The 14,035-nt window shown below is 37.1% G+C and overlaps 1 protein-coding gene across 1 annotated transcript; it reads right to left on the bottom strand.

The window, feature by feature from the left end:
• Positions 1 to 4,985: 4,985 nt before the first annotated feature.
• Positions 4,986 to 12,572, bottom strand: LOC103023503 (transmembrane protein 127). Its single transcript, XM_007252064.4, has 4 exons — positions 12,233 to 12,572; positions 10,215 to 10,413; positions 9,850 to 10,011; positions 4,986 to 9,033 (listed from the first exon to the last, which is right to left on the bottom strand). Exons 2-4 carry the CDS (start codon positions 10,387 to 10,389, stop codon positions 8,693 to 8,695), a joined length of 678 nt encoding a protein of 225 aa, XP_007252126.3. The 5' UTR covers positions 10,390 to 10,413; positions 12,233 to 12,572; the 3' UTR covers positions 4,986 to 8,692.
• Positions 12,573 to 14,035: the final 1,463 nt, after the last annotated feature.

Below are 14,035 nucleotides of genomic sequence, written 5' to 3'. Positions count from 1 at the left end.
AGAGGGAGAGAGAGGGAAAACAGAAAAAATAGGTAGAGCGAGATGTAGAGAGACAAAAAGAGAGAGAGAAAGAGAGATGGGCGCGTCAGCTGTGTCACACACACCCACCTCAGCCACGCCCCCTTCCCCCGTTTCTGTGAATGCCCCATTGTTGCGCATGCGCGATAGGTCAGCAGCCTAGCATGCTAACCTAAAAAATAAAATCTAGTTAAAAACAAGCAGGGAAGGTTAAGGGATTTAAGGTTGTTTTAGGATGTTAAAAAGTGAAAAAATGAAGATTATTGAATCTTGTGTGCACCTTTTCGATACATATACTAGCTAGCTAATCTAGGTTAGTTTATTTATGACAATTCAGCAGCAAGTAACATATCTCTAAACGTGGATAAAACCAAAGAGATGGTTATTGACTTCAGAAGAGCACCATGTGTCCACCATCCGCAAAACATTAGTTCTTCGGTGTTCAGATTGTAAAGAAACCTCACCTGGTCCCTCAACACCAGCACCATAACTAAGAAATCCCAGCAGTACTTCCTGCAGAGACTGAGGAAAGCACATCTTCCACCTCCCATCCTCACCATGTTTTACAGAGGGACTGTAGAAAGCATCCTGAGCACCTGCATTACCGTCTGGTTTGGGAACTGCAACATCTTGGATCGCAAGACCCCACAGCACATAGTGAGCACAGCCGAGAAGATAATTATAGTCTCTCTCCTCTATCACCAACATCTACACCACACACTGCATCCACAAAGCCACCAGTCTTTTGGACAACCTTACTCACCCCTCACATGGACTCTTTGCATCTGAGCCTCCATTACCAGACTCTGCAACAGCTTCATCCACCAGGCAGTCAGACTCCTCAACACACAGAGCATTCACTACGAGACTCTGCAACAGCTTCTTCCAACAGGCATTCAGACTCTTTAACAAATAGAGATGGAACTCACCCCTCCCTACCCCCACCATTCTACACACACACAAAGACTGTACTAGACTCACCCATCATTCTACACACAAACACAGCTACCTATATGTCTCTATCCCTATCACAATATTTGCTGCTTCTTTCCATAATAAATAAACTGGCAATTTTTATCTTCTGTGCACATATTTAATAAACATACTAGTTAGTTAGGTAACCAAGCTAGTTCTTTTATGACAGTTCAGCAGCAATTAAAAGCTAGTATGCTAGCTAGGTTAGCTACTAGCATGCTAACCTGCTTACCTAAAAAAAACGTAAAAAATAAAGCAGGGGAGGTATAGGGATTCAAGGTTGATTTGGACGTTAAAAAGTGACAAAAAAGTGTGTCTTGTGTGCACTGGCCGTTTCAAAGCATTTGGGGGGCCCAAGCAAAATGGGTAGGGAAGTTATGCCACCTTGGTGAAAACCGAAGTTCAGAATTTTAGGCTAATGCAATGTCCTGTCATTACATACAGTAAATAGTGAATCTGGAACAGACCTAGTTCCTTTTTTGCCTTTCTTCCTCTTCTTTTCACTTATTTATTTTCTGGCATCCTAATGGATAAGTTTATAATGGAAGACCAGCTCGAACCCTAGGCAATTAATTGGTTTACTTGCCTTGTTTCAATGGGCCTATGTGTGTGAATATTTAATAAATATACTAGCTAACCAATCTATTTAATTTATGAAAGCTTAGTAGTAAATAAGCTACCATGCTAATCTAAAAAAAAACAATAAACAAAGAGGGAAGGTTAAGGGATCCAAGGATATTTTGGATGTTAAAATAGTGGCTTGCATTTTTTATTGTGCACAAATTTGTACTGTTTAGAAAGAGACACTTAAATAACAATTATTAATATTAACATTATTATTTGTTACAATAGGTCTATGGGCTATACAAAACATGTTTATGAAGTTCATTACACAAAATCTCTCTCTTTTATACAGAGATCTAACCAGCTCTATTCTTACCTGTTTTAGTCCCTTTCAGAATGAGTTGTTTAAATGCTCTCTCACATTTCTGCAAATAAGATGTTCAAACTGTGTGTTTTTCACATGTTAATTTATGCTTAACTGCGATAGGTACAGTAGTAGGTACAGACCACCTTTAAGGTGGTTTCTGTATAGTGTTCAATTTCTTAAAAAAAAAAAAGAAAGAATGCAAAAAGCAGAGGTAAGTTCCTTACATTGTTTCTGTGAACCTGAAAGACATTCTTATGGCCCAAAAAACAGAAGAGGGTTTTGGGATTATAAATAGTTTTATATGTGAATAGGCGGCAGATGAAGCTTCTTGTATTCTTAATTGTGTACTTGCGTTCTTGATCAAAACAGCTTTGAAATATCAGCAGTAGCATGCTCACCTCACAGGAACGACAATAAAAAACAAGACACTTCATACATCCTTTATTATGTGTTCTTAAAAAAAGACCATTTCCAAGATTTCTTTTTTCGGAAGCGATAAGTGATAAGGCTTTGACATCTAAACCAAAGCAACACAAACACAAGGTCACAGATAGATATTTTGATTAAGTTCTGTTTCTTTTTCAATACACTGCTCCAGATTAGCCTTCTAGATATGTACTCAAGTGTGAGTGATTCCATCCCAGATAGCAAATGAGTCATGGCCCAGTTCAGGCCAAAACTACTTTCATCCGGCCCACATACTGGTTGAACAAAATAGGACAAAATAGAAAACCGCTACAAACATCTCACTTTGTAGCTTGCATATGGTCCACAGGTGGCCCAGAGTTTAAATGCTATGAGTTAGCATATGTGTGAATGCTGCAGCTGGCCCACAATTAAATTTGCCATTGCCATCACTGAGAAAAGAGCTGTAATTGGGCCATATTTGGCCCAGAATTATGTTGTATCTTGGAATTCGGGCACCACCTGAACTGACCGTATAATAGCGCATTGTTTCATAAAATTAACAATATTATCTAGATATGAACCACCTCATAGGCCTGGCCTGTGACTTACTCACAAATGTTTTAAACATTTGCCATTATTCAAGCATTTTGATTGGGCCAGAAAATGCTTTTAATGGTGTATTTACAGGAATAAGACCATTTAAAACCTTATCTTCTGTTTATACAAAAGATTCACACTTTGTTTTTGGCTTTTCAACTATATACAGGGGTTGGACAATTAAACTGAAACACCTGATTTTAGACCACAATAATTTATTGTGGTGACGGACAGTTCTGGTGGAAACAGGAGAGTTGAGGTGCACATTTAATTCTGCCATGATTTGGGCAGCAGTGTTTTTTTTTTTTTTTGAATTTTGTTTTGGAATGAATCCGGGTTAGCACCCAAACATCCCTTACAGACAGCTTCCTCTTGCGTCCACAGTTAATCCTGTTGGATGTGGTTGGTCCTTTTTGGTGGTATGCTGACATTACCCTGGATACCGTGGCTCTTGATGCATCACAAAGACTTGCTGTCTTGGTCACAGATGCGCCAGCAAGACGTGCACCAACAATTTGTCCTCTTTTGAACTCTGGTATGTCACCCATAATGTTGTGTGCATTGCAATATTTTAAGCAAAACTGTGCTCTTACCCTGCTAATTGAACATTTACACTCTGCTCTTACTGGTGCAATGTGCAATTAATGAAAATTTGCCACCAGGCTGCTCCAATTTAGCCATGAAACCTCCCACACTAAAATGACAGGCGTTTCAGTTTCATTGTCTAACCCCATTGTTTTTTGTTTCCAAACTTGTCCTATAGTGTAAATATTACAAACACAAAGCAAAGGGAAGTGTAGCGAAGACACTAATGGACAATATGTAGACCAGCTTTTCATATATTCCCTTTTGGATGCACAAACACAAATAAGAAATACAACCCTAGAGAGATGAAGCAAGGACAAAATATAGAGGAACCTAAGTTAACTCAGCCACAGTAGGGGCTGAGCCAAAGTCTCTTTCTCTTTCTCTCTCTCTCCCATTATTAGCAAGAATAATCAGCTGAGGAGGAACAAAAAATAGCTCTAGTCATATGACCGAGCACAGCACCAGTCTCCAGTGTATATTTCACACTGTTTTTCTATATATACTATGTTTGTCCAAAAGCTGCACACACATACACGGCTCTTCATTTTGTGGAGGATTAATGTAGAACAGTGTTCATCCCTGGTTCGGCTTCTCGCTCTCCTCCTCTCTCCATTCACAAATTCACTGGTGACATCAACAATTTGTCAAGGTTACTATAGCGATGGTCTCCATCCAACTGGAGCACAAGCTGCTGTCATATGACAGAGGGTGGGGAGAAAGAGGATGAGCCATAGGGAAAGCAAGTGCTTCATTATCATCTCAGTTGTTAAGCAGGTACGCTATCTTGTGTGTGAGGTGTGAATAGGGATCATACCTGTTTCTGAAATAATTCAACAAACAATGACACTGCTTTATATTCAATTGTGATTTTTGCATTTTAAGTGCTTACATTTTCTTTTTCAGATTTCTTACTTTTAACACATGAATATGAGCTATTGTATTAAAATACTGTAAGTATGTTCTGTGGCCTGATGAAGTTTTCATGCACAATTTTTATACTTGACAAGTTCAAAAAGCTTTTATCCATTCAGCCTACTGCATACCAGTAACCCAGCCCATTTAGTATACAGCAGATTAACTCCACCCATTTATTTTACAGCAGTTAAGACCTGCCCATTGAGGCTATTAAAGTTTATTAGTTTTATAGTATCAGAATGACATATGAATTTTATTAGTTTCATTACTCACAGTAGATACTGAATACAAATGATTCATATTGGATACTATACAATCTATAGTAAATACTGAAAATAATATTAGATAGCATATACTTAATAATCATAAGAAATTAATCCTTTACAAGCAGATACTTAATTTACAGTAGTAACTGAAAAAATTCTAGTGTGTATTATATCACTAATAGTGGCTACTGGATAATGCATAGTGGATACTGAGTTGATTGACTGATTAACAGTAGGTACAAAATAATATTGTTTAAAAACTAAATAATTGATAGCAGACACTGAAAAACTATTACTGAATGATTTACTGCAAACACAAAATAATGTTAATTAATAATACATTCTCAGATAAATAGATCTCAAAAATAAGTTAATTCATAGCCAGGACATCAGGATCTATCAGATTGCTCGACTACCTGCACAGGTGAGGTGCACTGCATAGTGTTAACACTTTACCCTACTTAAAATACTCATTCAATTTTAATAAAGGAAAAATGGCAACAGACAATCTGTAAACACCACAACTCAGTTTAGTTATCTCTTGTAGGAGTAAAATGAACATTAACTGTTAAGCAATATTTAGTGTGTCACAGCAAAGAGGGTGAGTAATGATTCTGAAAAACAGAAAAATTTGTAACACAGCAATGACAACATGCAGCAAATACAAACACAAGAAATGCAATGTTTCAGATATACAGCAGTGGTTTGGTTCGTCATAGCAGAGATTATTATATTACATTCTTTCCAACTGCATCCGTACCATCATGAGCTTTTTAAACACGCAACATCCATCTATTGCCTACAAAGCAATACAATGTTTAATAGAACAATCCTGCAACAAATGCCGTCCATTAGCCAAGACATATCTAATATATGAATTGTGCTTCTTCACTTTACAATAGAGCATGCTAGGCTAATGCTGTTAAGAGACACAGAGCTGGACTGTCACCTATCTCTTCTTGGAAAAAATACACCAATGTATTTGAGGTTTTTCGCATTAACTTACAATAAAAAATAAGTAGTAATAATGCATTAATAATATGTTATAAATATTAAAACCAATAGAATTTACACTATTTTAACAAATGTGGTGGGACTTTTATTTACTCATTGTTTTTTTCCGAAATCAATGGTAATAAAGAGTTTATTATACACTGCTGTGAGGATTTGACTGCATTTAGCACCAATAGTGTTAGTCAGGATGTTGCATGATCACCACCCCACCTCATCCCCATTTTCCCAGTGTACAGCATTTTGAATGGAGATTGTCCAAATTGTTTTAAAAGAAAAATATAAATAAGACTAGGTTTAATCCCAGGAAAGCCTGGAAAGCCGACCCAAAGTGTTCTAAACCTATTAAGCCCATAATAAACAAATATAGAAATAAAAACAGAAATTTAGAGTGGGTTTGAGTGTGTATTTACAGAGACAAGATGTGTGACAGCCTAAATCCATTGTTAACAAAGTTAGCCTAGCATTTCACATTCTCCTTCAATCAGAACATTTTAAACTCTAGAGATAAATCCTTCATGAATGTGTTTTCCCTGGAAAAGTGCAACCTTGGAGCCACAACTTTTTTTACAACTAAAATCCTAATATTTGTCATCATTTTAATTTATGCAGTCCAGCATATCTTCACTGAGCATTATAAGACTAATACCTTTGGTGTAAACACAAACACTAAACTAAACAAAAGAAAACACATAGTAGCAAAGACACATGTTGTGCAGATACTGCTAGTAAAATCACTTTAAAATGTTATCTATATTTTTTATGCATAAAAGGAAAACAAATATTTATAAACAACAGTCTGCTACAGGTACTAAGGCACAAAGACCTGCCTGTTACATTTACGTGGTAGGTGTTATCATCCATGAGCGTTGTGCAGTTTAGCTTCCCTTAGATAGATGCACTTACTCACTAAGCATTGTTAAATATTAATGTTAGGAACCAGCTTAATACTCATGTTTCAAAATTTACTGCAAATAGGAGAGGGCTGTTTTTGTACTCTTTTGGTCATTTCTTTGGTTTCTGAATTGGTCTTATGCTTGATTCTGCATGCAGCCCCAAGGCTGATACAATAGGATATAACATAAGTTATGTCACAATAACACAATAACCTTACTTCTGGGTGGATAGTGCTGTAAGTGCTGCTAATAGAACAAGATTTTATACCATATTTATATCTTTAGAGGTATAAAGTTATTTACATGAAGAGTGTTACAACAAGGTAATTGCAAGAAGAACCTGAATGTCTTTAGGAATTTTGTGACTATATAATAAAATTCACCGACGGGTATGTACCTCTAAATGTATACATTTTGAAATGAAACCTGATTACAGTGGCACACACTGAGAGACTGAAACAATGGCACCAGTGTAAAGGCCTATTCACAAAGAGTTTTTAACATTTTTTAACTGCGAAAAAAGGTATATTCTGCTTTTCAGAATAGTATGAAACTGGCGGTCAGACACTGTGTAACCCTTTCATTTAGAGTCTGCTCTATTTTATTATTAGAGCAGTATATGAATGCATTAAAATCAGCTGACCAATCAGAACTGTTGTCATACTTGAAGATCAAACAAATAAGCATCAATACAGAAGCAAATCAGCTGATAATGTTCGAATCAGAACACGAACGCTTATATTCTGATCAATACTGGGAAATTACAGTGATTTTTTTTTTGGAAGCGTTTTGTTCAGGAGCATCCAAGTCTGTTTTTGTTCCACAAACAATCAAACTTTAGCTAATTAGCAATCATGTGGAGGAGGAAATTAAACAGAGCAGCAGTGGACAGGGAGCAGAGAAACAAAAAGAGTGAACATTTTAAGAGTTGTGGAATCTCTAGCCTTGTGGACAAAAGTACAGAAGGCAATAAATGCATCAGACATGGTGTAACAGTTAAACTAGGTTAAAAAAAATTGCACCCGTTTTTTTCCATCCAAAAAATAAAAAATAATTAAAAAGACATCATATTTGATCTGAATAGGCCTTTAGGTAGCATTGCCATACATGTAACTGCATTAAAGCTCAGCTTGAGTATGACAAATACCTAAAACAATTTAGGGTTAGCCTATTTTGTTCACATTTGCCGCTACATAAATTAGGCTGCTCATCCACACATAAGTATTGTATACCTGTTCTCTACAAAAGTTTATTTGTTTCCCCTAGTACTGCACATCTAAGTCAAGTATAGGTCAGAGGGCTCTATTTTCAAGAGTACAGAAAGGCTCTAATTAAATAAACACTTTTCCTTCTCATTTGTGCAATAGACTCTTAATAATAAAGGTGCTACAAAAGAGTGATGGCACAAAACAACCATTTTTGGTTCCACAAATAACTCTTTTTGGAATAGAGATGTGTACAGCACCTATATTTTTAAGTGTGTAGGTCACAGTGTTCTTGTTAAGAATCAACTTAAAATTGCCATCCTGGATGGATGGACAAGTATAAATGGTCCAAAATCACTATGAATATCATAGTACATTAATGCACTTTAAAGCAACATTACGTACCAGTTTACGCTTAAAATAGCAGCTTCATGAGCATGTTCATGCTCTACTTACCTAAAATGTAAAATGAACAACTTCTGAATTTCTCTATTGTTGCTACTCTGGGCTTAGAATGCTGCTAACTTCACTATATAACTTAGGTGAAGCTGGCAAGATAATCCTTGCAAGTACTGTATAACATTGTATAACCTAAGTCTTAGTAGTGTAGAATTCTGTAATGTTACGTCACCACCTCAGTCCACATGCTTTTTCGTTTTAAGTGATGGTTCTGTATCTCTCATTCTGTCCAGAAATGCATGTGTAAAGCATGACATTAAGGGGTTGTTCGAAGTGTAAATTACACTTGCTGACAGTAGGGGGAGCCCAGGAGCAAGGAATACCTATTCTCTTATATATAATGCCTAAGAAAGTTAAGAACGTTTTCACCGTTATGAAGATACAACGGCAACAATGTAAAAAGCTCATTGATCAAATAGACTATTAGCTATTGGACTCCTCTCCTGCTACCCAATCTTCTCTGTCCAGTCCCACTGCCCCAGTTAAAGGCTGCCTCTCTTCATCGTCGGAGTCTACATCGAGGAACTGGCTGGAAGTGACTGCCTGTGAAGGGCATTTGATGCTGAAGACCAAAGCCAGGATGGAGAAGAAAAGGCCCAGTATCTCGATATAAAGGCTTTCACCAGGTGAAGCATGAAGTTCGCTGGCCTGGGCTGTGTGTACAGTCTGGCCCCAGAACCAGGCCAGTTTGCCCTTCTGCAAATTCTGCTGGATCACATACAGGCATGCACCACAGACTCCTACGATCACCATACACAGCAACGCTGGACAGAGAGTGAGGAAGACACAAAAGACCGGTTATAAAACAGCCTAACTGCCAGTGTTCAGTGTTCCTAACTGACTTTAAGAACAGACAATGCAGAGGCATGTTACCATCAATAAACTTTAGTGAGAAAACCATCAGTCAAACATAAAAATAATTAGTTTTACAAATTGTTTAATCTCCCTAACATTCATTTATACATAATTATAAATTAAATAAATTCAATTAAATAAGTTAATTAAATAGACGTATAAATAAATAGCTAAAGTTAGTCAGAAGTGATGAATAAAAACATTTATCTTATAGCTGACCAGATGAACCACTAGAGCACAGGGACAGATATGTCATTGCTGTACTATTGCTGTGCCAGTGGTAAGCAAGTTCTAGGCTAAAAGCTATTCAAATCCTGACCTTACTACAACTAATTGCTTTAGCTATTTAACTGCACACTGTGATGACAGAACACTGAGAGGACACAGAGATAACAACAACAACAATCTCCAGACAAACTGGGAAATATCTACAAAAGATAATTACAATAGTCCTATTATAATAGAGCTATAACCATATGCTATACCACAATGGCTAATGTGAGCTATCATGGTGACATACACCAGCCAATAAAAGCAAAGCACGTCAATTTATTTCACATGCCCACATTACAATAACAATAAATCTAACATGTTTTAAAACTGCATCAGGGCATTTTACCCCAACCAAAATCTGATCATTACCATTAATACATCAAACAACAACTTAAATACTCAGAATAAATGCATTCTGTGGTTCATTTGGGTTGTGTAAAGAAGAGGGTTACCTGTGGAAAAATGGAGCAAGGCCACCAGTCTAGAATGGGTGAACCCAGCACCCAGGAAGTCTGCGAGGAAGGAGGAGCTAGAGAGCAGCACAGCACCATAACAGACTGCAGCCAGGGTGTAGAGCAGCCACATACCCCATCCATTCACTCCACCCAGAGGACCTACAACCACAATAATAACAAAAAATGCATGGCAAGCAAGTTTGATCCCTGGTGAACCCAGAGTTATTTATGGCCCAGACCCCCAGAGAGCATAACTGGCCTCTGATCATCAGGAATTTGACGTCAAATGCCCTACATCTACTGTACACATCTAGAAGTTCTCACACTCACACTTACAAAAATGCGCTAAGCTAAGTTCCTACCGGTGTTTGTGAGGTTCTGTGCAGCGTGCAGTGTGAACGCCACTCCATAAATGAGCTGTTTGCTGTCGTCCGTGCCGTTCTTCACATTAATCCAGTTGGGATCGGCGATGGACGTGCAGAGGGTCACCAGGGTGAAGCACTGGCACACGGCGGCAGGGGACAAACTCAGGGTCATGGTGGGGGAAGGTGGAGGCCCAGACTGCAAAAGTTCAGCACAGTGATTAAACAAGTAGATTTGAATCTTAATATGCTGCAAGTTTTGCTGCAAGTTTTGCTATATTTATTATCCAGCAATAACCAGTGTGGAATTCATTTGTTTCATCTTAAGTCGTATTTTGTATTTTGTGTTCTCTGGTCAAAGCGCTTTTGTACTCAACTCAGACTCAGATTCATTTTATAGGTAAAATTATACAAGCTTCCTCTAAAGTATCGGACATTAACATTATATATACTTATAGAAAATATAGTCTATGACTAAGATCAAATCCCTGTCCATGAAACCTTACCATAATCTCTTCCAGTGCACTTTCTGCTTTATTTTAGAACTATGTAAGATTCTTGTGGGGTCAATATCAATGTAATTATCAAATTTTACATAAACACTGTGTAACAATTAATTTTTCAAGATTTATTCTGAATGCTCACATTATTACAAATACAGAGGAGTGTTAACTTTTATTTTTAAGTACTTCTTGTACAATTCATACAGTTTGTTTGATGCAGGGTGGTGGATTTTGTGATATTTTCTTATTTTTCAGATTTTTTTATAATTTGGCCATATAAATTATTCATTTAGTTATTTTCATACAAATATCAAGTTATTTAATCATGTCCAAGAATTCCCTGACCTACCTGTCATCCTGGGATAACCCCGTTCCTTTAGGAATGTAACCTTTAACATCAGTGACATCACAACCTTCACACTGTTTTATTTTTAAAGGAACTGGAAACAATTACTGCTACATGTTCAACAATTAATAATATTAATTTCACCTATATTTCTCATATTGTCTCCATACTTAACTGAAGCAAAAAGCCTTGCTCAACGACCCAACATGTTTTATTTAATTTTTAATTTAACCATGCAAGTCACTAAGAAAAAGTTCTTTGTTTACAACAATGGCCTGACAAGCAGATACCACTTTAGGAATATAAACAATAAAACAAAACAAAAAACAATTGATTTAAAAGTAAATTAATAGCAAATTCCCAAAGAGGGTATAAAGTCAGAACTGGCCTCACAATTTCTAAGACATCCCAATGTGAAGGACCTAAAGAAAATGTAAGTAATTTTTAATAACTTTGTTATAAAATAGAAAAATGGAAAATCAAGTAAATTATTATTTTTCATTTGTCCTGAAATTTAAACTGTGAGGGCAGAAAATATGTTTTACACCCAAAATTCCACTGCAGAGGCAGAAATTACCACAATAAAAAGTTAGAAAATGTTTATAAAAACATTTAAGCAGGACGTTATGTTTCAGTACTTCAAAGGAACACATATATACAAAAATATGGTTTAGGGTTTAGTGGCTCTTTAAAATACAAAATGAAAAAAAAAAAACATGTTGAATGAGAAGAGACTTTTGACTGGCACTATTTTTCTTATGATTATTTTGTCTAAAAATTAATTTTGAAAACAAATGTAGACAGTAGGAGCTTTAGTTACAACCTAACTAGTTAACTACCTAGTTGTCTATGTAGGGAGCTGGGAGCTATTTGGGATGCAGCCTGTCCTGTTCGTGTTTCCTGGAAGAGAAGATGATTAAGACATGCTTTGAGGTTGTAATAGACTAGAATATCGTTTTACAACAGCTGTTAAGCTAAGAATGGTTTATATACAAGTAGTATAAATTATTAACGCTAGCATTAAAACCTGCAGCATAAAGACAATCCCAACAAACGTGAACCATGTGACCACACCAAGAGTGAAACAATACAGGGACTGTAACCCTAGTTAGGTTATCACGACTGGTTATTTTAGCTAGATTAACTAGTTTAAGTAGGTTAGATCTCACCTGCACAGTTTTTGAGTCAAAAACAGCTTCTTTTCGGCCTCATTACGGTAGGAAATGAGACTATGCTCACTGTCAGCTTCAGTAATGAATAATCCGCATCGCTGTTATTACAGTGAGGTAGTGCCCGGTCAGCTGATCGGCGGCTCTAATTCAGTCAACAACCGCCCACACTTCAGGAAAAATAAGACGATAAAAAGGAAAATAAACCATGAGCCGAGTTCCTAACGAAACTGTAATAAAACACGAGCTAAGCACATTCAGTTAGCTAGCATAGTTACCGTCCTAGGATACTGTGTTCACTACATACACTGGTAACGCTCAGCTGTTTGGACGAGCAGCGCCCCGTGTGGGCTCCATCTGTAACTACACGGGACTCTCATGTTCAGTGTTTTATTCATGATTTTAATGTTCTGTGGCGAATATTAATACTAAACTCATCCAAACTATGAAGAAAAAAATCTGGAATTAGTTAGTGAACAAAAATGTTTAACAAACCAGAATATGTTTTATATTTTCGATTTTTCAAAGTAGCACCTCTTGCTTAGAGGACAGCTTTTTGGACATTTTGGCTGGATTTTCTCAGTTAGCTTATGAGGTAGAGTCACCAGGAATTCAGGCTTTCAGTTAACAGCTGTGCTGAACTAGTCAAGAGTTAATTACTTGTTAAATTATTTCTTACAATTGGCCTTGATTTCTCTGGGAGGGTAAATTATGCTTTTTCCCCTTATCACTCCTAGGGTGATGTCGATCAGCACAAGGCTTCTGTGAGCTGATGTATCGGAAGCGAGTCGCTGCGCTTTCCTCTGAGCACGCAGTGATGCTACTCGGCAATGCTGCATCAGCCGCAGTTCGAAAAGAGGCGAAGTCTGACTTAAAACGTGTCGAAGGAAGCATGTGCTAGTCTTCACCCTCCTTGTGATGTGGCATCACCAGTGATGGGGGATATACAGCTCAATTGGTGAAATAATTGGCCAGATAAATTGGCAGAAAATTAGAAATCCATCCATTGTCAATACCCGCTTTATTCATCCTGGTCGCGGATTGGGGGCTGGACTCTATTCCAGCCAGCATTGAGCGGAAGCCAGTATACACCCTGGACAGGCCCGCCACTCCATTACAGGGCAGAGGGACACTGACAGACACACAAACATATTCACTTACACACTCACACCTAGGGGGCAATTTCATCTGATACCCAATTTGTGAAACAAACAAAAAAAAGTGTCCTCTTAGAGAGCTAGAGTTGGTATACAGTGAACATTTGAGTGAATACTTGAGTAATGTTCTAATCCATAATATGGCAAGAACAACTCAACTAAGTAAGGAAAAAAAATACTTTAAGATAAGAAATCCGAAAAATTTCAAGAACTTTGAAAGTTTTCTCAAGTGCAGTCGCAAAGAACATTAAACGTAATGAAACTTCCTGACCTTTTTTCTCTTTAGAAGTTATATAAGTAATGTGCTATAAATTGTAAACAATTTTGTATATGTTGCTACAGTGCCTTGCAAAAAGTATTCGGCCCCCTTAAACTTTTCAACACTTTGCCAAATTTCAGGCTTTAAACATAAAGATATGAAATTGTCATTTTTTTGTGAAGAATCAACAACAAGTGGGACACAGTCGTGAAGTGGAAAGAAATTTATTGGATATTTTAAACTTTTATTTAGAAATAAAAAAACTGGAAAATGGGGTGTGCAATATTATTCGGCCCCCTTTGCGTTAATACTTTGTAACGCCCCCTTTTGCTGCGATTACAGCTGCAAGTCGCTTGGGGTATGTCTCTATCAGTTTTGCACATTCTT

The sequence above is a fragment of the Astyanax mexicanus genome, chromosome 1 (assembly GCF_023375975.1).
Source record: "Astyanax mexicanus isolate ESR-SI-001 chromosome 1, AstMex3_surface, whole genome shotgun sequence".
NCBI lineage: Eukaryota > Metazoa > Chordata > Actinopteri > Characiformes > Acestrorhamphidae > Astyanax > Astyanax mexicanus.
This window is presented reverse-complemented; position numbering and strand designations above follow the sequence as displayed.

Coding starts and splice junctions, on each gene's coding strand:
- LOC103023503 (XM_007252064.4), bottom strand. CDS start 10,389: ATGACCCTGAGTTTGTCCCCTGCCGCCGTGTGCCAGTGCTTCACCCTG. Junction 10,012..10,214: donor ACAGAACCTCACAAACACCG/GTAGGAACTTAG, acceptor TTGTGGTTGTAG/GTCCTCTGGGTGGAGTGAAT. Junction 9,034..9,849: donor CTTGCTCCATTTTTCCACAG/GTAACCCTCTTC, acceptor CTCTCTGTCCAG/CGTTGCTGTGTATGGTGATC.